This window comes from Chelonia mydas, chromosome 1, assembly GCF_015237465.2.
Source record: "Chelonia mydas isolate rCheMyd1 chromosome 1, rCheMyd1.pri.v2, whole genome shotgun sequence".
Classification (NCBI taxonomy): Eukaryota; Metazoa; Chordata; order Testudines; family Cheloniidae; genus Chelonia; species Chelonia mydas.
This window is the reverse complement of record NC_057849.1, coordinates 137,872,105-137,899,287: the sequence shown is the minus strand read 5'-3', so window position 1 is coordinate 137,899,287 and position 27,183 is coordinate 137,872,105. Positions and strand designations below refer to the sequence as shown.

At 39.8% G+C, this 27,183-nt stretch overlaps 1 protein-coding gene across 12 annotated transcripts in view; it reads left to right on the top strand.

The window, feature by feature from the left end:
- The window catches only part of MAP7D2 (MAP7 domain containing 2), a 125,900-nt gene that overhangs the window by 62,300 nt on the left and 36,417 nt on the right, over positions 1–27,183 (top strand). For 5 of the 12 annotated variants that reach the window (XM_037901513.2, XM_043537967.1, XM_037901510.2 and 2 more), the window contains exons 2-6: positions 6,131–6,208; positions 9,185–9,348; positions 24,037–24,151; positions 25,058–25,156; positions 27,065–27,175. In XM_037901513.2, coding sequence (XP_037757441.1) covers positions 6,131–6,208; positions 9,185–9,348; positions 24,037–24,151; positions 25,058–25,156; positions 27,065–27,175 — 567 coding nt within the window. Of the gene's footprint in view, positions 1–6,130; positions 6,209–9,184; positions 9,349–23,575; positions 23,855–24,036; positions 24,152–25,057; positions 25,157–27,064; positions 27,176–27,183 lie in introns of those variants that run through there. The other 7 variants (XM_037901522.2, XM_043537968.1, XM_043537966.1 and 4 more) reach the window with 4 other exon arrangements.

Here is a 27,183-nt window from a genome sequence, read left to right as displayed (position 1 = left end):
TTTTTGGATTATTTATTTTGAAAAACAAAATAATAAAATTTCAACCATTCATACAAAGTCTGGACTGGACAAAATTTTTAACTAGTTGAAAACCAAAAATGTTTCTCTTCTTGGGTTTTCAGTTCAATGAAAAACCTGAAAAAAATGTATAGGAAAAAGTCTGACTAACAGTTATTTTGTCAATAATTTTAATGGAAAATTTAGGAAAAAAAAAAGACCGTCTCTACTTGGCACATTGTTACTTAACACTTTCAAGATTTTTTGGCAATATACCAGAGTTTGAAAAACTGTTTTCTTTTAGCTGACCTGGGACTATGGTCAGTGTTATACCAAAATACAAAATTCACAGATACTTTCCTTATGACAATCTCTAGTATGTGTTGTGAAATACCCCGTCTGTTTCCAAAGTGTTGAATCTTGTGAATATACATTTGTATGTCATGGTTTCTTGGCACATCTTGTAAGATGCCGTATATTATGGCGGGAGTCACCGCATGGCAAAGTTATGCATCAATCTACAAGTTTTTTTTTAGATTGCAATACAGTTTTTAGTCTTTGAAGGAATGCTGTATTATTATTATTTTGTTATGCAGTACTACTTGGACAGAAGCTGTGGAAGAGAGTAGAGAGTTTGCCGTCTGCTTTATTCTCTATATTTGGAGACAATTCTTGAGACAGAGTAACTTCCGGGAACTGGACTTTGATGTGTGAGCTGAGATTTCTGGAAGAGTGGATTGCTTGTGTGCTGTGGGTAACTGCCTGTCTACCATGACTTGTGTATGTGCGTGTAAATAAAGCAAGTTATGCTTAGGATATGCACTGAGTCCACATCCCAGATTTTCTCTTACACTGGGAAGCCAATCTCCAAGGGCCCAGACATCTGCTGTCTCCTGACAGAGGGGCAGTATTTGTGTCAGAAATAGAATGCTGGTGTCTAAAGAAGTGGCAACATTATGTTAAGTTTAGAAACTTGCTCTACATTTCAGTTGACGTGGTTTAATTTCTACTTCTTGAGCAGCATTGCCCAAGAAATGGTAGTTTATCCTCCCCAAAATTACAAAAAGCAGGCAGAGAATGTGTTCTGACATTCAGTTTTATCACACAATAATTTATGTTGAAAGGGACTAGATGGCTCTGGAGGTCATCAAACTGAATTGTAGCCGTGATTAAGATAAGTGTGCATGTGCTCCTGTGAATATTTATCTCAAATGAACGTAAAAGTATTGAAAAAAGTCTTCAGTATTTGTTGATGTATTACTGCTGCAGGAATGCTGTCATCTTAACCGATTTCTAGCGTCCTATTAGGACCCTTTTCAGCAGAGGTGGATCTGTCCTGGAATTTTATACAAGCCCTTCACCACTGCAGATCCCTTGTTAAGGGACCAGTGGCTTGGCAATAAACATCCTTTTGGATTGAAGCTTTGTATACAAGTTTCCAGTCCTGGAGTGCAGTTTTTCATGCTTCAAATTTTGCAAAACTATTGCTCTGCTATCTGCTGGTATTTCATTATGTGAAATAAATAGATGCCATTTTTTTAATGGGAGATTAATGGTGTTGTGATTCATAAACATGCACTTAGCTTATCTGATGCACATCATTTGCAATCTGCTTTCTAGACTATTTAAATTTGTACTGTTGATCATATTCTTAGTAAATTAACTGTAAACCTCCATGGCAACTACTACCTTTACACTGTATTTTTTATTCTATGCCCTTGCTCTGTATGCTTATTTTGACCTACAATAAAAAATCATTACCAAATAATCAGTTATTACACAAGAGAAATAGCTAGATCAGCTTTGGAAAAATGTATTTGCCTACTCAGTTGGGGCAAGAAACTTTTGACGGACAAATCAAATATTAATTACACACAAAAAAACCCCATGCTAAAATATTATTAGGGTTGCAAAGTCAGGCACTCAAAAATTAGGATGTGTCAGAATTAAGGTTGACTTCAACCTTAATTTGCCTTCCTGGTGCATATGCATTATGATAGTCTTTACATGATCTCATACTATTTTTTCCATAGGACCTCTGGCTTACTGAGTGCATAGGATAGATCTGCTCTAGGGATGAATCTGGGTTGTATAATGCAGGAGGCTGTTGTCCATAGGATCCCTGCCTCATTTATTGCCGAGGTTGGAATGTGTGTAGTGAATGAGGCAGGGGATTGCACGAAGAGAAAGGAGGATCTCATAGTTCAGGCAGTGGAATGCCACCCTGGAGAACTGGATTCTATCCCTGCCTCTGCCACAGAGTTACTATATGATGCATCGTGCTGGGCAAGTCACTGAAACCAGCAGTTTCACAGGTGGCCATTGTGTGTTCCTCATTTTCTGGTTGTCCAACTTGAGATACTTAGCACTTCTGCAGTTCAGAGCCCAAGGACTCTCAGTTGCAACAGAGGCCAACAAGAACTCTACTCTGACTATATAAAGCGCTTTAAAATGCTAAGTACTCTGAACAATGCGGCCTTGTATAGAACACCCAAAATCAATATAGTTTTGACCTTAATCTTTGTGTCTTAGTTCCCCATTTGTAAAATACCACCTCCTCACTTCGTAAGAGTATTTTAATAATAAATTAATGTTTGTACAGCACTTAGAAACTATAGTGATGAGCGCCCTGTAACTTTTGATTTATATGTTCCCAATTAGTAGCTTAAATAAATAAATAAAACCAACCTGAATCCTTTAAGGTTCGAGCCTCCAGGGTGGTTACAGATCATTTAATTTAGTGGAGGACCGTGAAAATGGCACAAAGAGTGTTAAAATTAAAGACTTTATTTAATATAAAGTAGTTAAGCAAACAGGCATTGCAATATAACCATACACTGCATTCATACTCACTTTCTAATATGAAATGGTACATTTAGCCGTGATCAGTTCCTTAATGGATATAATTCTTTCTCTACCTTGATGGTGGATGGCCATACCTAATCTAGTGTGCTACCCTTTTATAATCAATTATAATAATGCCCTTTAATTAACATTAAATCTACCTTTTACCATATTTATGTTTACACTGCCATAATTAAATATTTTCTACTTATTTCTACATTGGCTATTCAACATTAAACATCATCTTAATTAACATCCACATAAATGCCGTACCAATAACTATCAATATAGGTAAGATTTTCCAAAACATTAACATTTTATGTAGAACACTTGTGAAAACCAGTTAGGACCAAAACATGTTTACAACATGACCTGGGGTTATGCCCTAATTTATCTCCAACTTGCTTCTGAATTGTCTCACTTCACTTTACTCATATTTTACGAGGCCTCACTTGGCTATTGTCCAGCCTGTTTCTAGAAAATAGATTTTTGGGCCTACTAACATTTCAACACATTTCTGTATAAATATGAGCAAGCAGCATTTCCATAGGCCATGAGGATATTAATAATTTTGTCTTCAGAGCAGGTTTTGAATAGTGTGCAGTAGTTAAGGCCTGGGGCCACTCATTGAACAATTAGGGGAAAAGAAAATATTGAACAGCTGCTTAGCAAGTGAGCACCATCTATTCTGTGCATTGAGTGAGGCAGGAGTCCTGTGGAAAAAATAGTATGTTATAATTTAATTAAATACTGTCTCATAATTCATATGCACACAAGTGCCAATTTAAGGTTGAAGAGGCAACCTTAATTCTGGCAATTCCTAACTTTTGAGCTCTGCAGCCTTAATAATGTTCTTTGAACATAGTTTTTTGTGGGTAATTTCCTAATTTTATAAAAAAGCAAACTGAAAAAACAGAAATTCCATCATGTGACATCATACTGACATCCATATGGGTCATCAGCAAGGTTGGAAACTTCAGATCCACCCCATGGACCTCTGCTACTTGAGCGAATGGAGTAACTGATAGCAGTTACTTTATGTGGACCAGCACAGCGGGGGCATGAGACACTTTTTGCCAGAAGGTTTCATAGATATTTGCTGATATGAGGGAACCACACTGGCACAGCAGGGGGTCCAAATAAACTAATCACTAGCTATAGATACAACATCTAAGATCTAGCTACCTGTATACACTGCTGCTCTGGCAGGATTGTGGTGGCTTCTGAAAACCTAGAAGAAAGTGAAGGCCATTACCTTGGAATAAGAAGCAAATATGCGATGAGTCAATCTCTGAAGGCTACCTAAGAACATGATTCAGAAGGAGCCTTTAAACAGTCTGTTTGATCAAAGGGCCCCGGGTTAATTGTTGGTGTATAAATGGAGACCATGTAGTTACGCCTCAGATGGATGACTTAAATTGTATTTTGTATTGTGTTTTGTGAAAGGTCTGTTAATTGACACCTACTAGGGGACTTGATACTGTAGCAGATTTACTGTGCTGACTGGGTCTGTGCATGGTCTATCTATAGACAGCCTCTAAAGCAGGGGTTCTCAAACTGGGAGTGGTGAGGGTATTACGGGGGGGGGGGAGGGGGTTGCAAGCTGTCAGTCTCCACCCCAAACCCAGCTTTGGCTTCAGCATTTATAAAGGTGTTAAATATATAAAAAAAGTGTTTTTAATTTATAAGGGGGGTCGCACTCAGAGGCTTCCTATGTGAAAGGGGTCACCAGTACAAAAGTTTGAGAACTACTGCTCTAAAGCGTGTGGCGTCTCACAGATGGAAAGTTCAGAAGCTAACTGAGAGGAAGATTGAAAGTGTGTTTGCTGCCTGGTGGGGTGGCAGGATGAGAGATGGGGAAATAAATTGTTTGTACCAGCTGCAGGAAGGGAGCAGTAATAATTACATATGGTTCTGTTGTACAAGTGTTATTCCAGGGATTTGGTATAGCTGTGCTTAACCCACGAATAAGGAGACCACAGGATCATGTAACAATTATATTAGAAGGCAGAAAAAGCTGTGTCTTTTGATGCCAGCTCCCTTTAATGTCCACAACGCTACTAAAACAGTGAAGGTCTCACATACGTCTTGTGGGAAATGACAACTTGTTGTGCCTTATTGTTATACTGAAATACCCCAACCCTAGCCAACGATTTGAGAACAAGCTTGTTAATGATATTGAATATATAGCAATAAAAACGTTTGAGTATTTTTAAAGTAAACTAAAAGTACACACACAAGAGAAGCTCCAAAAAGAGGATATGTTGCTGGCACAGAGTGCCCGAGGCAAGCAACAGCTGGGTTCGTTGCCCGGTGTGCGTCGCGCCAATGACCACAACGGGGTGGAGAAGCAGAGAGATTTATTTTAAGCTTCAAATAGGGCGCAGGGAAACTGAGCTGTCTCAAATCCTGCAGCAGCGCAGCAAATTCATTTATACCTTTGCCTACTTCACTACACAAGCTTATGCAACCAATTACCTGTTGCCCCGTACAATACCGTAGCCAATCAGCTAAAGCAGCCAGTTGTGTTTTCCCTCAGTAGCATTGCCCGAGCCTTGCCTTATTTGGTCCTATTTGTTACTGGTTTTTGCTAAACATTTCTGCCTTATCTATCTGTTTCCCAGGCCGAAGCTGGCCTTGGCTGGCGAGCCGTGTGCAAACCTGTCTGTCTGTGTGCTAGCTTCCTTAGAGTTATGCAGGGTCACAGAAAGTTCAAGGAGCAAAGGGGCCTCAGTTTATCTGGGCCTAGAGCAAGAGGGCTTCATCGACACTCATCGTCTTCCACCCTCCCGAGTTACCAGGTGTAGTGCCCAGTGTCACCAGCAGATAGGTGTTAAGAAATTTGGTCACCCTTCCTAGTGTTTTCAGCAGAGGAAGGATTCCCAACCAGCAGGTCAGAATCTGTAGCCAGGTTCTTTGAATATTAACGTTATCCTGAACAAGTGATGTACGATGTGTAGTGTATTAATGTTTTATTGTAATTTTGCCTTCACAAAAAAGGTTTTAAAAAACCACAGGCTACAAAAGCTTCATCTTTCACTTTTCTGCAGTCGAAGGGATTCAGGTTTGGGTATTTACAGTGATTAACTTTACTTGGAATTCCACAGTACATAGCAAGGAGTTGTTTAAAAAAAAAAAATTCCTGATACAATGCAATAACCCATGAAAGTATGGTGTAATTTATTTTTTTTTTTTTTTTTTTTTTTTAAGAAATGCACCAGCTCTTTGGCTCTTTTGGACTCTTCTTGAGTTTTATCGTTAAAATTCCTTTTTTCCCCTCTGGTTTTAGTGGTCGATGGATTTCTGAAAACTGACGAAAGGCAAAGATTAGCAAAAGAAAGAAGAGAAGAAAGAGAAAAATATCTAGGTAAGTTGACCTCTGCATTTTTTTAAAGCTATATGTGAGTTTTAGTGGAAAAAGAAAAATAATCATGTTTTTCCTCTTCTAATTTTAAATGTTACATTTCAGTCTACTTTTGTTTTTTGTCATCTTAAAATGGTTTAAATTGCTGAAGAATTTCAGCAGAATCTAATTCACTTTCAAATAGATAGAGAACCTAATCTTCTAGGACTCTTTCCATTGATTTCAGTATACAACACTTCACATTCTACAATTAACAATCAGTTATCTTCAATAAATGTGCTATTGAATATTATGACATGAATATATGTGTGAGATACTGACTTTCTGGAAGCTGATGTATATGATTCTGTCAAAAAGTCAAGCCTTGATCAATATTTACAATGAAAGATTGATTGGCTGCGGCATTGTGATTTTAGCCTCTGAGTGTTAACAACTTTAAAATTAAAGTGGAGTTAGTGAGAGTGGCATACACTAGATATTTTCTTTGCCTTGCTGTCACATGAATGAAAGTTTACAAATTCATTTTTCAGTCGTGGGAGGCAAAAATTATTTTTAGACTCATTGGTGTCATTTCTGATGCTTTAAAGAACAACTTAAACCTCATGGGAAATGTTGAGTGTGTGCAAAATATTTCTGAATAATTCTTTCTACCGCATTCTTATAGGCAGGGCAGGTTACCCAACACTTCCCAGGAAAACATACTGCTTTCAGTTGCTTATAACTTTACCAGACTTTAAACATTTGGACTGAAATTTGCCATGGCAGGTATTTTTGGAAGATTTCACCAAAATGATTCAATTGTTTCCAAGAAGGAGGCTAGAGAAAATATGTTTAGCTCATGTCCAAAATCTCTGGTCACCTTTCCTTTGAAAAGCTGTAGTGCCCCCATTTTTTGGAGTAGGGACTTGAAATTTGGCAGGGCTGTGGTCTTTGTGTGACTTTATACTGCAATTAGACACCCGCAGCTGACTCAGGCTGGAGCTGAAAGGGTTGTTTAATTGCAATGTAGAGGTTCCAGCTCAGGCTGAAGCCCGAACTCTGGGATCCTCCCACCTTGCAGAGTCTGAAAGCCTGCGCCTCAGCCTGAGCCTGAACATTTACACTGCAGTTAAACAGCCCCTTAGCTAGAGCCCCTGAGCACAGGCCAGCCAGGTGTCTAATTGCAGAGTAGACATAGCCATTGTCATGGATGTGCCCTTTCCTGTCCTTGTGAAAAGGTGCCAAAATCTGGCCAAGTTATAAGCCTTTGAAGAATCCCAGTTTGCACATGCTCAGTAGAGATGGCTTAGGTTTTTAGCTGGTAAATTCCCCAAAGATTCTGTATACACTGAGCATACTGCAGCCTGGGTCTCAACAGGGCTTTCTCTGCAATGGAAGAGATGGCCATCCCACTACCAGATGTGGGCACCTAAAGTAAGAAGAGGGAGACTCTCTCCAATGTGCACGTGAAGCCTGGGATCAGTTGGGAGAGAAAGCTGCCTGATTTGAGTGCAGAGAGAATAAGAACTAGGATTGGGGGGGCGGTGGGGGAAGTAGATTGGAATAAGGAGCCTGTGAGGGGAGGGAATACGACAACTGCGGGCTGATGGGGTGGGAGAGGAAACTATGACTGGGAGCAAGAGCCAGATGAGACTGGAAATGGGATCTGGGGAGGGAAATTGGGAAGGGATGGGCAGATTGAGACTGGATGAGGAGCCAAGTGTGGACACTGGGACTAGTGGGCAGAGAGATTGGGAATGAGAACCAATGGGGTGGGGAAAGGAGGGGAGACATACCAGATAAGGGTGCACGGGGGGCGCTCGGATGACTTTGGCCAAGAAACTAGAAAAGGAGCCGGAAGGGGAGGGTTCACAACTAGAATTGAATCAGGAACCTGAAGAGGGGGATTGGGACTGAGAGCCAGTGGGGATGGGGGTAAGGGATTTTAGGCCAGGTCTGGGGAGAGAGATGGATTGGATGAGGAGCTGGGAGGGGTGACCGGTACTGGAACAGTCTGAGGAGTTGAGATGGGGACTGACGGGGTGAGGAGAATGGGACTGGATGCATGATTTTTCAACTTTAATAATGTTCTGTTGATGTAGCTTTTAGTGTGTGTGTGTAATATATATTAAAGTGTGGTGTGTGTGTATGTACTCTTATACATTCATATCTATTTTGAATTATTTTTCTGTTGCCTTTTACCTAAAAGTTTGCATGAGAACGGGAGCTTTTTAAATAATTTATTGATTCACTCCCGATATTTATTCCCTTGTCCACTTGAAGTAACAATCCTGTTTATCATGTTGCAGTCATCATTTGTATAGCAGTAAATTAGTGTCTCAAAGCGGATGATGACTTTCACGTGGAACAAGCAATTGAGACAAATTCAACAACAGAAAAAATAAATGTTCTTCATACAAATAGCCAGAGGTGACAAACAAGGTAACTGAAACATACAAAATTATTAACTGAATGGACCACTGTTCAAAGTTTTCCATAAAGCTTTTGCAGCTATTTAAATTCTTTCTTTAAAGAAGATACCGCCAAAGAAGAGAAAAGGAAAGAATCAGCCTTTATAGTTCTAAAACCCACATTCAGCCCTCTCCATCCACATGTGACTCCTTTTAAAAGCCACAGAAGGCATGTTCGTGCAGGGAAGAATTTAGCCATAAAGCTATGAAGGAACTCGTAATGTATACAGATACAGGTCACTTGTTAGTCTGATTATAATGTTTATGGAAGAAATGGAGCACCTGCCAGATTGCAAACAAAGGGTGAACTCATTACTTATTGTACTAATTAGATTATTGCTTATTTTCTTGTTTACCTGCATAGTGTATTTTTATGCATTGTGCTGTTGATTTTATTGCACCAGTGTGTCCTGTATATTTGCACTTGGTATACTTTTGCTCTTTGCTTCCCATTTTGTCATACCGGTAAATTACTTTATAGACGGGGAAAAATCAAATCAAGTTAAGAGAGTATTTTTATTTATTTAAGCTGCCAGAGAGCAGCAGATTTTGGAGAAGGAGAGAAGAGCAAAACTTCAGTATGAAAAGCAAATTGAAGAACGATGGAGAAAACTGGAGGAACAGAGACAGAGAGAGGAGCAAAAGAGAGCAGCTGTTGAAGAGAAGAGGAAACAGAAGCTCAGAGAAGAGGAGGTGAGGTATACTGCTATGGCATATATAGTACAGCCACCACAGGGAGCAGGGATGGTTATGCTTTAACGTGAGCTATCCAATGATTATGGCACTGGGACTCAACCTTTGCTGCAGGAAGGACCATGCTGGCTACAGCCTGGTAGCCAACAGCTGTGCCTAAACTTGCATAGGATTTCAGAGAGCTGCACAAAGTTTGTTTTTATATGTATCTGTGTGTGTTGTGTATGTTTTATTGAGTACTGTGAATAGTATACAGTACTTCGCAAACTGCACAGAGACCAAATGCTCTGTGGGCTGCAGGGGATGGAGTACCTGTGGGGAAACTAGTACTGCATCTCTGAAAGTTGATCATTTATGACACCATTAATATCTCCTGGGCTTTTTGGTTTTCTTTTTTTGCGGGGCGGGGGGAGGTTAGTAAACAACTCATCTGCAAATTGTGTATATATTACTCCTGGGGAATTCTGTGCCAAAAAATTAAAATTCTGCACACAATATTTTAAAATTCTGTAATTTTATTTGTCAAAATAACACAATATAATCACGCCAGTTTCAATTATTTTGGTAATTTATTTCAAAATACCTGTCAGTAAATATGTCTGTAACAATACAGACAACAAAAGATTCAGGAAACATTTTTTGACAAATATCAGAGTAACAGCCGTGTTAGTCTGTATTCGCAAAAAGAAAAGGAGTACTTGTGGCACCTTAGAGACTAACCAATTTATTTGAGCATAAGCTTTCATGAGCTGCAGCTCACTTCATCGGATGCATATTGTGGAAAGTGTAGAAGATCTTTTTATACACACAAAGCATGGAAAAAATACCTCCCCCCACCCCACTCTCCTGCTGGTAATAGCTTATCTAAAGTGATCACTCTCCTTACAATGTGTACGATAATCAAGGTGGGCCATTTCCAGCACAAATCCAGGGTTTAACAAGAACGTCTGGTGGGGGGGAGGGAGGGGGGTAGGAAAAAACAAGGGGAAATAGGTTACCTTGCATAATGACTTAGCCACTCCCAGTCTCTATTCAAGCCTAAGTTAATTGTATCCAATTTGCAAATGAATTCCAATTCAACAGTCTCTCGCTGGAGTCTGGTTTTGAAGTTTTTTTGTTGTAATATCACAACTTTCATAAACCAATCGGAGAACACTTCAATCTCTCTGGTCACGCGATTACAGACATGAAAGTTGCGATATTACAACAAAAAAACTTCAAAACCAGACTCCAGCAAGAGACTGTTGAATTGGAATTCATTTGCAAATTGGATACAATTAACTTAGGCTTGAATAGAGACTGGGAGTGGCTAAGTCATTATGCAAGGTAACCTATTTCCCCTTGTTTTTTCCTACCCCCCCCCCCAACCAGATGTTCTTGTTAAACCCTGGATTTGTGCTGGAAATGGCCCACCTTGATTATCGTACACATTGTAAGGAGAGTGATCACTTTAGATAAGCTATTACCAGCAGGAGAGTGGGATGGGGGGAGGTATTTTTTCATGCTTTGTGTGTATAAAAAGATCTTCTACACTTTCCACAATATGCATCCGATGAAGTGAGCTGTAGCTCATGAAAGCTTATGCTCAAATAAATTGGTTAGTCTCTCAGGTGCCACAAGTACTCCTTTTCTTTTGACAAATAGATGCCTTTCTAGGCATATTAATACAGAACTCTTAGTAATCATTCATTTAAACTACAATATAGAACCATATTTCCCACTCCCCTCAGAAGCAGTGCAAAGGTTTTGGGGAGTTAAGGGTAATGGAGGAGCTTAGGCAGAGAGAAGTAATTGCTGGGAAGGAGCCTGGGTGTGAACTTGGAGGGTTGTTGGGTGTGGGTGGGAGAAGTATGGAACATTTTTTGTGGGGGATTGTTAGGGAGCTTCCACATGCAAACCCTGGCTGACCTCTAGCCTATCTAATTCAGTTATACACTCTCTGCCCCAGTCCCCATGTGTCCCTGTACCCCCACTCCCATTCAGCCCCTGCCCCAGTCTATCCCCCTCAACTAGCCCTTCTGAACCCCAGTCTGTGACCCCCCAGCAGCCCTATGTGCCCCACGCTATCCGTCCCCCCGTATCTCATGCCTTCTGACCTGGCCCCATGGGCTGGGTGCTGTGAGGAAAGCAGCCTCTTCTCTTCCCTGTCTGCAGCTGGGGTGCTCCCACCCAGGAGCAGCTGCTCTCTGTTCTGGTGCCACAGCAGCCACTGGTGGGTGAAAGGCATAACTGCAGGACTTTTCCAGCAGAATGTATTTTCTGCTGAGAAAAAAATTCTGCATGGTACATGAAGTCTGTGGATGCGCAGTGACACAGAATTCCCCCAGGAATAATTATTGTAATATGAATATTAAATATTGATGTCCTACTTTATTCTTGAAGTGGCCACACACATTATGCAGGGCAGACTGGAGTCTGACCACTGCCAGAAACTGGATACTAGATGAGATGGACCTTGGGTCTGATCCCATTCCTCTGAGCATGTCTAAACTACAGACTTAAGTCAAAATTTGTTAGGTCGATTTACAACCACCACAGTAATTACTGCAGTGACTGATGTCCACACTACCCTCCTTCTATCGGTGGTGCACGGCCTTACCAGGAGCGCTTCCACTGACCGAAGAGGAGTGGTGGAAGGGATTGAGAGCCAGGGCTCTCAGCTCCACTCACCTCCCCATTGCCTGCCAGAAGTGGGTGCCAGCTGCCTGTGCTTCTCGCCTCCCCATTCCCCACAGCATGCGGGGGCAGTTGCCCAGGCTTCTCGCCTCCCTGAGTGGGGAGCTGGGCAGGTGTAGTCCAGCAGAGAGCCAGGGGTAGCTGGGCTCTAGCTGCCTGGCTTTCTTGTCAATTTCAGCCAGTGCAAGTAAAGCAGTGTCTACACAGACACTGCATCGCTGTAACTACACTGACAGAAGCCCCACGCCTCTTGTGGAGGTGGAGTTATTATGTCGGTATAGTACGGCACTTACGTCAGTGGGACAAAGCTGTAGCGTGTACTGACATAATTGGATCGACGTAAGTTGCCTTACGTTGACCTAACTCTGTAGTGTAGACCAGGCCTATGTTTGGCCTGCAGTGTTTTGATATATTCAGTTTCATAGTAGAGAGTCTATTTATAAATACAAATACTTCCAAAGAATATAGCACAAATAAAAGTTTTCTTACATAACTCTGGAGATATGTCACTTGTTCTCAGACATTTATAGAACTTCAGTACATTTTCTTTGTGCACGTTTGGTCTTTCTGTGTTCAGGTGAACGTGGCTCTGCAAACAGCTGGAACATTTCTTTTCCTAAGTCTCTGTGCCACCGATTTTATATAAGCTTGAACCTGCTTGATCCATTTGCCCGTTAGGATAATTCATACATATTTTTGAGCATTCTTTGGAAATCTAGCAAGCAATGGAATGCCCTTTCCCAAACCTTCCTATGTAAAGCTTTCAGAAGCAAACAAATGCCTCCTTTCCTCCCTGTTCCCCTGCCACCTGCAAGAAAAGTTGCCTGCCTGTTCCATTCCTCTGGCAGCTGCAGACATATCCCTTTGCTTCCAACTGAAATGTAATATTTTTAAGCACTTCAAAAATACTTTTGCAGCCATTCACTCTCGACATGGCTTCCAATCAGCAGAGTACAGGCAAAGATTTTCATAGCCTGTTTGCTGGATTTTAGATACACGTCTCACCATAAAATTAATCGGTGTTGTGTGTCTACATCACCTAGTTGACCTTGAAAATCTGAACTACAGTCTTTATTGACCTGTGCAACACAGTTGCAGCCATGCAGTGTTGACTGCAGACTGATCTTTCCTTATAGTTTACTGCTATCCGCATACATTTTCTACTTATCCTACCCATCCCACAGGCATCTTGCTCCTCCACAGAGAGACTCTAGCTGGGAAGCATGGGTTTCTCTATCTCATAATTTCAGTCAAAACCCAAATGTTAGCTGGATGTTTCTGCTGAAATAACTAGGGCTTTCAGTAATGCATGAGTTAATGTAGCATTTCAAGAGCCAGTTTTTAAAAATAGCCAGGACAAGAGGGAAGAGTCAGAAAATGCCAAGGTTCTTTTTTTATGTCCTCTTTACGCTGTCCACTGAAAGATGAAGCACTTTATACATCTAAATACATATTTCCTTTTCCTACCATATCCCAAAACAAAACCAGAAAATCTCAGTGGAACATATGTAAATAATCTAGGCCAACTGACAATACCAGTGTTTAGAATAAAAGGAATAAAGTATTCTTAAAGGCTTGTGTGTGCATTTGCATATGCACGCTCTCTGCCAGGGTCAGTTAGTACTCTATTTGGTTTTCTGTTGTGGTGGACAGTGGCCTAATTTCCGATGTAGCTCTGTAAATGCAGTGTGTGCATGTGTGTATCTGCATGCTTATGGACAGGCGGGCGACATAGGAGACAAACATGTAATGAGACTGCTTTAAAACTCTTTTAATTTGTTTTGTTTTTTTCATTGTTAAAGAAGCAACAGATTTCTGATAAATTATATAGTAACAATACAGGCAAAGCTATAAAATATTATTTTATGCAGTGTCAGTGCACTGAAGTATCAAAAAGATGAACATAGAAATGAGTAAAAACAGAAACTGAAAAAGCAGAGTCCCTTAAAATAGGGAATTGCATAATGGCAACAATCAAAAAGTTTCAGAGTTAGCACTCGTCATGATAAAATGGGGCATGTTCACATCTCAGATGAACCTTTGCAGTGGACCATTCCAGTTCTGCCCTATGAGGAAGGTTTTAACAAATCATAAAGGGATAGAGACTTAAAATATGGTGTGAAAGTTCCAATTCTGCTGAAAACAAATGGCCACAAGTTTGCCCTGCACTTCCAGGATTTCACTTTAACACTTAAGTTCACCGCTATTATTGTGCTGCTGTTAATCACAGTAAGGTTCCCCTGACTATTATTGTTCACACACGGGCAGAGGTTGAAGACGGCTTGGGCCTTAGTAGACGCTAGCACTGCCACTGCAGCTGATTAAGAATTAAAAGATTTTTGAAAAGAGAGAGGGGATGAAAAGAGATGTCATGGGGGAAAGATGACGACTTTGCTAGAATAGTGGACTTTCAAATCTTATAAGGACAGACATTCTAGAGAGCCTTGATGATCTTCTCTATGACCAAATCACCTTTGCAAAAGAGAGAAAACATTTCCATGTAGTATCAAAATAATTTACTCCCACTTCTCTTCTTTCAGTCTATGTACGTTTTGCCCCGACTTTAACTTTAAAAGAGAAAACAAAATCTGGCCTCTCGTACTTTAACTCTGACATCCTGTTTCTATGATCTGGTTCTCTATGTGCTTTACTGTCCGTGGAAATGACTTGCTTCATTAAAAAAAATAATTATGGTGTCATGTTATACCAATAAAATAAAACCAGCAGGATCTTATTAAAGGGGAAAAGGCAAAATGCCACATTTATTGTGAATACAGAAAGAATCATAGAAAGCAGTTAGTTATAGCTATAACATTCCATTCAATCTCATAGTTATTCACACATTCATTCATTCATTCATTCATTCATTCACACACACACACACACACACACACACACACACACACACACACACACACACACACACACACACACACACACACACACACAGGTTCTGCAAGGTTATCATCATAGTTACCAGCCTTAGAGTTGCTCATGCCAAGCCACTGGCCAGGTGGCCTGGACATGAGGAGGGAGCAGGGCCTTGTCAGATGCTCATCTGATGCTCCTGGAAGTTGGTTTGCAGAATCAGACTCCCCCAAAGTTCTCACTTTCTAGAGTCCATTTTTATAGGAATTTCTTCCTATGCCAGTCTATGGGAATTGCTTCATCATGCTGTTGCTGAATCAATCAGCAGATGGCACATTCCTGACGGCTCCGTGCTGCCAGATGTTATCTTGTTCTTTGGTTCTCCCATTCTTGAGGCTGTTGGGTGGATTCCAGTCTGCCTCCGGGGGTCCTCTGGTTATTTCCACTTGACGCCTTCTTCAGCCGATGGACACTGCGTTCTTAGGCTGGCACCTCCCTGATCATTCAGTTATTATCCACACCAAGCATCCATCCACATACATCCTTTATCTCTATTTTAATCACAATTGTTAACAAAGCAAGATGAATACAACAAAAGGGCGGGGAGTCTCTGGGTGCTGTTTCTATTGTTACAAAGTATTGCTTTGAGTCTCTCTCTGTGTGAGTAGTTGTTGTTACAAAGAATTGCTTTGAGAACAGACTCTGTCTTAGAATGTACTAACAAAATTAGCAGCTTGCAAGTTTCACACATAGAGGGAGAGAAACAGTACCAAAAACCAAGAGACCTCTTAATTAGTAATACCCTGGAATTTAAACTATGGGGAATCAAACTCATTTGTGATTTTAATACAGAACTTATTTAATATGATCCAACACTCATACCACAGTTGTTTTGTCTGCCTGGGCGGAAAATGTTTTTGGTTCACTCCTGCCCTGCCCGAGTGGCAGAGCAAAAAATACAGAACATCTGGCTGGCCAATCAGCGGAGCAAAAAGTAAACATAGCTGAGTGGCACAGCAGTCTGGCACCCTCTGGAAGTTGGAATCCAGGGCAGCCACCCTGCTTGCCCTCCAATGTGTCATATGAATCATCTTAAGAATTGCTCCTGTTTTACCTTTGTAATGAGCAGCAACAGACCTCTATCTCCTTCTGAAATTACTTCATTGCCATGACAATACTTTCCCCAAAGATGTGGTAAACTAATTGGACGCAGCTGGAAATGCATATCAGTGATCCATCTGAAAAAAAATGGGGAAGTATAAGAACATAAGAATGGCTATACTGGGTCAGACCAATGGTCCATCTAGCCCAGTAACTTGTCTTCTGATGGCCGCCAGTGCCAGATGCTTCAGAGGGAATGAACAGAACAAGGTATTTAGCATGATCCATCCCCTGTCTAGTCCCAGCACCTGGCAGTCAGAGGCTTAGGGACACTCAGAGCCTGGGGTTACATCCCTGATCACCTTGGCTAATAGCCATAGATGGACATATCCTCCATGAACTTCTCTAATTCTTCTCTGAGCCCAGTTATGCTTTCATTCTTCAGAACATGCCCTGGCAATGAGATCCACAGGTTGATTGTGCATTGTGTGAAGTACTTCCTTATGTTTGTTTTAAACCTGCTGTCTGTTAATTTCAATGGGTGACCCTTGGTTCTTGTGTTATGTGAGTTTTTTATGTTATGTTAAGTGTATGCACCATCACAAACCTTTCTGTAACCATCCTGTCATGATGTTCAAAGAGAGAAGTGCTTCCATGTGCATGCCACTTGTAAATGTATACATATATATAACATCTTCAGAAAATGTACTGGGAAGATCTCACTCCATATCTGTGATGGAATAAGCCGTGAGAATCTGGGTAGAAAATATTTGTTGTTGTTGTTGAGTCTGTAGAACTTTAAAAAAAAAAAAAAAAGAAAGAAAGGAGAGTGGCTCTCCACAATCTGTATTAGGCTTATTCCTTTCATAGAGCTGAGAATCCTTTGCTCAGCTATTTTGTACTTAAAAGTATTTTTGAAGATCAGTAGGTGGTGAAAGTCTCACCTATTCTGACTTCTCTTCTTCCTTGTTCCCTGTGCAAAGGTAGATAGGGTGGTTTGTGTATTTTTAAGGGAATCAATAGTAAAAGTGGAGTGGCTCCAGCAAGGCCCTCTCTGAGGTGGTGATTATCTAAGCCACGTTGCAGAAGGGAGTGAAAGTGGGTGTGTTTCCGCTTTTTATTATTACTTAGGAACATTTCCTCAGACAGGAACTATGTGAATGTGACAAGTAGAAACTGAATTTTTACTTTAACTTAATCCTCTCTTTATTGGCTACTTCTTTTTTCCTAGAGGTTTCAGATGACACCATTTTTATCTCCATATTTATTTTAAAACCGTCCAATAGCCTTGGATTAAAAACCTCTGACATTTTGAGGAAGAAAGCACTCTCTCGTCCAGAAAAGGTTCAAGTGTGTTTTTTTTATTAGTGTATAGCCAGTGGTTTTGGGAAGTTTGTGCCTCATACTTTAGTAAAATGCAGGTCTGTCCCCACTGCTACTCCAAAGCACTTCTGAGACTGGAGTGCTTTAGTAGTTCTTTTGTTGTACCAATAAATTAAAAACCAGCAGGATCTTATTAAAGGGAAAAAGGCAAAATACCACATTTATTGAGAATACAGAAAGAATCATAGTAAGCAGTTAGTTATAGTTATAACATTCCATTCAATCTCATATTTATTCACACACACACACACACACACACACACACACACACACGTTCTGCAAGGTTGTTATCATAGTTACCAGCCTTAGAGTTGCTCATGCCAAGCCACTGGCCAGGTGGCCTGGACATGAGGAGGGAGCAGGGCCTTGTCAGATGCTCATCTGATGCTCCTGGAAGTTGGTTTGCAGAATCAGACCCTCCCAAAGTTCTCACTTTCTAGAGTCCATTTTTATAGGAATTTCTTCCTATGCCAGTCTATGGGAATTGCTTCATCATGCTGTTGCTGAATCAATCAGCAGATGGCACATTCCTGACGGCTCCGTGCTGCCAGATGTTATCTTGTTCTTTGGTTCTCCCATTCTTGAGGCTGTTGGGTGGATTCCAGTCTGCCCTCCGGGGGTCCTCTGGTTATTTCCACTTGACGCCTTCTTCAGCCGATGGACACTGCGTTCTTAGGCTGGCACCTCCCTGATCATTCAGTTATTATCCACACCAAGCATCTATCCACATACATCCTTTATCTCTATTTTAATCACAAGTGTTAACAAAGCAAGATGAATACAACAAAAGGGCGGGGAGTCTCTGGGTGCTGTTTCTATTGTTACAAAGTATTGCTTTGAGTCTCTCTCTGTGTGAGTAGTTGTTGTTACAAAGAATTGCTTTGAGAACAGACTCTGTCTTAGAATGTACTAACAAAATTAGCAGCTTGCAAGTTTCACACATAGAGGGAGAGAAATAGTACCAAAAACCAAGAGACCTCTTAATTAGTAATACCCTGGAATTTAAACTATGGGGAATCAAACTCATTTGTGATTTTAATACAGAACTTATTTAATATGATCCAACACTTTCAACATATTCTAAATGTATCTCTTGTTAGATGTGATGTCCTCTGCTCCTCTCACATTTTTGTTGTTAAAGCAATGTGAACACCTGTCAAAATGTACGATGCTGGATTACCATTCTAACTTGTACTGACTGTGTCAAGCATATTGGGTGCTCTTTCTCATATTTTTCCACACTGCCCATTCATACATCATTTTGGGGTAAAAATGTCAGATTATATTTTTTAAAAAGGCAATTAACATTGAATCTGCCACTGTATTGAGGTTTAAATAACAAGCATTGCAAAACAGGTACATATACAAAACCCAGCTTCCAACTTCAAGACATCTTGGTAATAGCTGTTGTAAAATCATTCTGCATCATTGGAAGGATTTCTCTCAGTTAAATATTCATTATGGAGTACATTTCATATTTTTGAAACTCACATTTGGGAAGGGTATATGTTTACAAAAAATAGACTGGAAGTATTCATGTATGTCTGGGGACTCCAGTTAATTACATTTGGAACCAAAATATGTGAATAATAATTTTTTCATAAGTGTTGTAATTCATTTGTGTGTAACTTAATCCAATATATAAATACACAACTGTATTGTCAAGCAGTTAAGGTATTACACACGCAACATACGGGACACAACTTTATTTCTTTACTCTTGTGAGTTTAAGCAACCAATCAGTCCATACCCTCTTCTCCTCCAACTGCAAGCATACCCATCATTGTCATTGCTATAACTGTTGTACACCACAGACCATGCACTGCAACCTTAACTCTGCCCTCCCTGTGCCCTTCTGCACACCTCTTTACCAGATTTTTTTTGCCCTGTCGGTACTAGTCGTTGTGAGTGTCTGTATAGAAATAAGTTGTGTTAAATGAGGGTAGTTTTGGTAAAGGGTTGTGTGCAGAAGGGCAGTTAAAAGGGGGGGTGGTGAAGGCCAGCATCATAGTTTTTGTGATTTTTACAATGCACATTTTTCCCCTTTAAAACCAACAAAAAATTCTTTCCCTCATTGCTGTGCAAAAGACCCACACAAATAAAAGTAGAAAGTGACTGGGTGGTGATATTTAGAAACAGTGCAACTAACTATATACACAGTTTTTATTTTTTTAAAATCCTTTTTTTTTTTTTCATTTTGTTTACTTTATGTGAACAGAATTAAACTTTTTCTCTAATCTTTCAGTTAGCTACGTGTTTGTAACAGTAGGTACAACAATTTCAGGCAGGAGCGTGACTTTTTAAAGCTGTCCTTTTAACCAATTCCTTTTTGTTTCTACCCATGATATTTGTAAAATAACTTCCAGTTTGAATGAGAAAAGAAATTGGATTCTTTTGCCTTTTGTGTGTATTATATTTTGTATAGATGAAAGGGAAGTTCTCTGATCCATTTACTTGCAGTCTCTGTGCTAGTGCTTTTTAAAAAAAATGTAATTTTGGGTGATCAAAATGATTCTGTTCTTTAGACTGAAGAAACTTGGGTGGATGACTATAAGGATTTTTGAAATGCAGAAATAAATGTTATATATTCCCTATGAACAGTAGATGGCTCTTTTCAGGTTTTCATAGTTTACTTATTCTTCATGCGAAGCTCATGGAATACTACAGGATTGTTTTTGGTGGCTCAACATATCAATAGTGCAGCAGTTACCTTCACAATAGCTATTACAGATTCCAGATGGGAAGTTGGCATAGTGTCTGAAACATCTTTGAAGGAGGTAGGGTCTATGTAACAAAGGCAGCAAATTTTGTGTGTTGCTGATGGAGAAATGCATTTGTGTCCTACTGTTTAGCTATTCCTGGACAAAAAAAATTGGTTGTAGGAGTACTAAATCCAAATTTTTTTGCTAACTCTGCATTTTATAGTCTAACAAGCTGGGTTTTTTTTGGTTTTTGCTTTAAGTATGTGATATTTTGCTAGTTTAAAATGTTAATGTATATGTTTGTTAATTTTGTGAGGGTTTAATATTCAAGTGTTCTGTGATTCTCTGATGAAAGGCACATATAAATGAAAGTATATATTTCCAAATAAAATGTACAGAAAATCCTTTTCTCTTTGTAGTTTCACACTATACAATTTAAAATATCAAATTCTAAATGTGGGTAACGTGAGTTTTAAAATACATATGAAAAAACCACCGTTTTTCCTTTAGACTTTCATTTTGTGTTTTATTTTGTTCATATAACAGTGTTGTCAGTTATTTTAAATGCCATGATTGTGTTATCTGACCTACAAAACAGAGGATGACACGATCTTTGCCCCATGGAATATTAAAGTTATAAACAAACATACAAAAAAAAATACATGTTGCCTCTTATAACCAGCTGACATTTTAATATATAGTATCACATTTTTTAAAAATAAGTGTGTTGTTATACTTATTAGCTATGATAAGGTTGGTAGTTTTTGCAGAAGTGTGTTTAAAGAGGGATATGAGAGAAGAGAGTGATTGTTTTGCATAACACTGGTAGGATGACATTTCATAGGCAAGGAGGATAACTGGAGAAAGTAATGTAAATGAGTGGGAGGAGACTACAAAGAGATCGGTGAGGTAGGAGGCTTGGGAGGAGTAGAGGAACTGAAGGGAAATGAGAGTAATGATTAGGCTGCTGTGGAGTTAGCATGGCCTTGAAGGGTGAGGACCAGAAGCTTGAACTTGATGTAGAAGATGAGTGGAAGACAGAAGAGGGATTTAAATGTGGGGATGACATAGAGAAGCGGGAATGGAAGGCTGTTTAGGTCGTGGCATGGTAGACTGGAGGGGAGCAAGTCTGGTATCAGGGAGACAGAGAAAAGCTGCATAGCAAAGGCAGAAGAAGACCACAGTATGGACAAGCATACTTACTCACAGAGACAGGAAGGAAGGTATGGGTTTTTCTGAGCTATTGTAGAGAGAGACGTCTGGATTTTGTGGTGGCCTGTGTGTGCCTCTCTGTGCATGCACTTGGAGGGAGGGTGGGAAATGAGGAGGGGGAAAAAGAGAAGGGAGCTTATGTGTCTGCTTGGACACTGATGGCATTGACAGTGACACAGGGAAAAAGGAAAAGGACAAAAAGCTGCAGTTTGCTTTTGGCATGTTTTGCATTAGCTAATGGCAGGGCATTTAGGATGTGGTGATCTAAAGAGAGCTGGAGATGAGAGACAGATCAAAGGGGGACATGTCAGTATGGAGTCATAGACGAAGGACTTATCAGTACATAGACGATAATAGCTGAAAGTTCGAGATCAGATGAGGTCATCCAGGGTAGCTTGAAAAGATTGAACAATGGACAGAGCCCTGAGAGAGACTGAAAGAATCCTCAAAAGAGGGAGAGGAGAAACTAAAGGAGCAGTTGCGGAGGAAGAACCAGTAGATCAGAATCCAGGAGGAGGAAGTGGCCTGGTGCTGAAATCAGTGGATAGATCATGGAGGAGGATAGGGTGGAGGCGTTTACACTCGGCCAGAAATAGGACATGCTCTTTATCTTAATACGCAGCACTGAGATGGTTTATAGTAAAACTCAGCATAAGTTTATTGATAAAGAATGTAGACTTAAATGATACTAAGCAAGAGTAACAAAGACAAATGGTTACAAATAAAACAGAAACATGTTTCCTAGTGACTAAAACTTAATTTTAACAAGTTACAATCTTTGCCTAAGCTTTCTCACTGATATCAAACTACCAGCATCTCTCGCTCTTCAGGCCAGAGGATCCAGCATTCACAGAATCAGAGGGCGCTGTTCCCTTTGTCCCCTAAGTGATAGATAGCCAGGATGTTGTTTTGCTCCCCTTTTATTGCCCAAAATCCATTGACTTTGCCTCAAGAGCCATGAAGACCTTCTGAGGGTTCAGACTCTGATGAGTCCTCTAGTATGCTCACCAAGCTCTTCCATCCTCTATTAACTTGATTACTTTGTTTACCTTAATTGTAAATGTACTTTCATTGTCCTTTGCCTGTAATCAAGCTAGGCAGACAGTTAAATCCACATTCCTTTGTCTAGGGCGGGCTTTCTTATCCACTCTACTTACTATGCTTGATCTAAACATATTTCCAGCACACCTAGCTAACTCTTCACATGCTAAATGTACATAAATCACGCAATAATATTAATGTGTTACCAGTTTACATATGATACCTTACAAGATGCCATTTGGGTAAGTATTATGAGACGTCCTTGTGAGCATGCTCAGTACAAGCCAAGCTGCAAATGGGCAGGGGGACAGGGACATGACCCTTATGCATTGCCTCTGGAGACCCGTGTTCTCTGCCACAGTGAAAGAGGTTAATGATAAAAGGATGGTGGTTAATGTCAGCAGGAAGTTGGTAATTTAATAGGTTGGAGGTAACACAAGGATTTTGAGATTGGGTTGGGGTTTAACAGGAATGAATAAGGGAGATAATGTGGTGATCAGGGACAGAAAATTTAGAGCATAAGAATCCAGTGTCTTGTGAAAAATAGAGTGACTGATTTAGTGAGTAGAGGAACTGATCCATAGCTGGAGGTAAAAAAACAAACGAATGAATGAATGTTGGGTAAGAAAGTGAGAGGCTGCACAGCTGGACCGATCTTCAGCATGGAGGCTGAAGTGGCCAAGGATGATGGAGGGCAGTTTAGAGAAAGAGAGGAAGAAGGACCAGGACCGTGTGAGGCAATAGATGCAAAAAATAAGTAGAGGGCAAAGAACAAGATGATGCCCATATTGAAGGGAAAAAAGAGAGAAAGTAAAAGGCCAATGCCACCATCTTGACCAATAAAGCACAGAGAGAGCGTGCACTGTAGGAGGAAGATGGTAACAGGCATGGATGGGGGAGGAGGAGTCAGGTTTCAGTGAGGGCCAGGATGTGGAGGTAGTAGAAAGATCATGCATAAACAGTTAAAAGTTTAAGGGTGGTGGGGTAAGATTTCCAGAAGGACCAAAAAAAATAAAATAAAAAATACACCAGGCAGACGGAAGGGGAGGATGTGGGGATGAGGGAGGGGGAATCAAGTTGTTCAGAGCAAGAAGTAGTAGATATGTGTTTAAAAATGTGTATCTAAATTGAATGGTCTGTGCAACTCGGATTAGGGTAAAGACAATTTTAAATGTCTAATCTGTAGAAGGTGTTATGGGGGAAGCAGGGATTTAAAAAAAAAATGTCATCCTGCAAATGCAACCTGCTTCAGATTTGAAGTGATCATTTATTTGTGCAGCTAGGAGGAGCCACTGGCATTGCAGCAATCTCACTTTAATACTGAAGGAGAAAAACCTGAGGCCTGCTTAGACAAGAAGGAGTTAATGCTTGTCAGGCATTATTCTTCTACAAATTAAGTCCACAGCACAGCAGCAGACTCCCCAGCGGGAACAGATGCTAGGCAGTGATGCAACCTGTGGTATTTACTTAGGCCTCGGTAGTGACCTCAGTGGATTGCAGACAAAGGATACTCTTCTCTGGAGGTAGGTAGACATACTGGTACCTTCTGTATTCAGTCGTTTTTCTTTTGTTGATAGCATAATTACAGGAACCTGTTACGTGGGGTGATAAAAAACGTTTATTTTTTAGTATTGATCAGAAAGCCCAGGTGACCTGAATTAGATTTTATTTCTCTGTCTCTTAATTTTTGCAACAATTTAACCAGGAACGTTTAGAAGCCATGATGCGTCGTTCACTAGAACGTAGTCAGCAGCTGGAACAGAAACAGAAGCGATGGTCATGGGGAGGAGCACTGGCTGCAGGCTCAGGAGGGAGAGATGGTGAGTGAAACAAGCTGCCTGCATTGCAGATCCTGAAATGCAAAATGCATGAGATTAAAGATAGAAAGAAGGTACCTGTTTATAGTTACTGTGATGTTGTGAGGGTTGTTGATATGTAGCATGAATAAATGCTTTGTAATAGCTTATCAGGTTTCCTGTCTATGGTACCTCCTGGGAAGAAAGGTCACTCCTAAGTTTGTGGAAGCAGATCATTTTAATAGAGTAATCAGAAACTGTTTTGGGGATAACAGCAAATGCTAAAATGAAATTTTAAAAATCCCCAACACATTTAGCTTGCTACGTATTCACAAAGGAACCGAGTGCTGCCCAAATCTTTGTGGAAAACGATCTATTTTTGTCACTGGCACTTCTAAAAGCTCACAGGGATTTCTAGATGATTATGCAGCATTCACGGTTTAAAATGGATTTTTCCATATACTTTTTTGTTGTTGATGTTGCTCTTTTTGATTTGGTTTCATAATTATTTCATAATCAACCATGAACTGCTTTTATGTTTCAAAAAGGTATTCATCTCTCTTCTGTTTATCTCATTTAAATTCACTGGGTTTCCAAATGGACTGGGTTATTTAAAAAAACAAGAACAAAAAAACCCCCTCTGCTCAGATGATGAAATATGGCTGCTGCTCTCTTCTAAACTAAGTGTAAATATATTTTTCTGTCCATGTTAAAGCAAAACACATTTAGCTTTATTTCACAATACAATTTTCAGGGTTTGTCATTTAAGAAAAATCGGGAAAGAAATATACATGCAACATAATAAAAGCAACTCTTCTTCTTCTAGAAAGCAACCTCTTTATTTTTCTAGTATCGCTTATACATGATTTTTTTTTAAGCTATTCGGTAATTTCTTTCACCTCTCTTTGCTCTGATTTTTCTGCTGTATAGGTGAATCAGAAAATACCCCACCCCCTCTCCTAGGTTTAGCTGCCAACACCCTTCCTCCAGACCCTGTGACCGCTACTGCTGCTGATGATTCCTACAATGGTATTTCAGAGAATCACAGTTACCATAGTGTCTCGTTTATAACTGTTCTAATCACTTTAAACCATCCCCTGATCTTGTCCTTCCTAACCACTGGTTTTCTTATTATTTCAGTCCGGTACTCTACACTGTTACCATTAAAGATATGGAACAAATGTCTTTTTTTTCTTTTGATTTTGTCATCGTGAAGCAATGCATGCCTAGCATTCCACCACAACAGAGACATTTCATAATTTTCTTACTAACTGTGGACTTGAATAACTCAATAAATTCACGTCTTTGTCAAATTTGTGGGCACAAATATATGTTTCTGTAGTTTTTTGTGTGTATGTCATTTGAGTAGCTTGTTCAAGAGAGACTTGATGGGGTAGAGGTTCTATTTTAAAAACATTTCAATTATACAATAAGAGTAAATATTTATGGACATAGCACGTCACCCATTATGTATTGATTCCTTCCAGCCCCACCCTCTACATCCACGTTAAAAATATGTTAAAAATTAGGAAGCATTGTTGTTTTAGTATGCTGAAGTATTTTGAACATTGTAATAATTACAAATTTTGATTGAGTTTGTCCTTTGACAACTTTATTGCATTTTATATTGTACATTAGATTAGAATATTAATTTCAAAGGACTGTGAAATAGATCTTGTATGTCTGTACCAGGGATGGATCATACAGTGTGGGGTTTGGTGTTTTTTTTGGTGGTGGTTGTTTTTTCCTTCAGCTGCAAATATATTTGACATATTTTGGATATCTAGCACAGCCAATCTACTCAAGAGCTGTTTTTTCACAGATGGGCACGATGGTTATGCCTGCAAAATGCATGAGTAACTGATGTACTGCAAAAACATGTATGTAAACCCCAAGACTCTTACTTTGGTGCAGACATGGGTGAACAGTCTTTATGAACAAATAAGTGATTTGCAGGTTTGCATGCATTTTCTGGAAGCAATCATTGCACCTATCTTTTAAAAATGTGAACATAAGGAATTTTATTGCTTGCTTTAGCAGATAGGACCAAATCATGCAGTTGTCCCTTAGGCAAGACTTCCACTGATGTAAGTGGGAGTCCTAGTTGAGCAAGGACTGCAGAATTTGTATCATGAATGTGAGTTACTAGCTGAGACTTCTTTGTTGTTGTCAGAAGAAACAAAATTTTAAAAATAAACAACCCCCCTTAAGCCATCCAGTATGCTTGTAGGTTCTGACCATTACATAACAAACACGTCATAGTTCGCTGCTACAATAATTGGGCATACGTGATTCCATCATTATATTGAACTTATGAGTACGTAGGAATAGTTATCAAGCCAAAATTTACTTTATCAAACAATATTGTAACAGAAATAAAAGCAAATATAAACAGTTGGGCTGAAACCAAGTTATTGTTTTGAAAGTTCTCATGCACGAGATGGTAAAGAGGTAAATGGTGCTGTCGTATGTCCTATAAATGCATAAATTAGTGTTGAATATCTTGAATTTTGCATTAGAATAGTACTTTGGAGGAGCTGATATACATATCACCTCCGGTAGACTGAAGCTGAGAGAGGTCAGGGAAGAGTTCAAATTTGTTATGTTTGTGCAGCCTATGTATTTTCTTCTTGTACAGGTATTGCATTTCTTTCCTTGATACCATTTCATTCATTTGGACTTAGTATGAAGTTACTTGCTCCTGGCATTGTATTACACAGGGTATTGTAAAATTGAAATGTTAAAATCACAAATTGAAAAATTTTATCCCAAAATGTATCTTATAAAATGCAGCAATTGGAATAGAATTATTTGTTCTGCATTATTCATTGCCCCTAGATGAATGACAAGGTCCGTGAGTGAAAAATGAGAGGTTAATTTTGGGAGTGTTCAACGCTGTAGTATGAATATAAATATCTTTAATGCGTCTCTCTGCAGCATGTGACAAACTTTCAGCTTCTACAATGAATCTGCCAAAGCAAATGGAGTCACCAATCAGTAAGCGTCTCTCCTCCTCCACAGCGGCAATAACGTATTCCCCTGACAGAGGCAAGTGA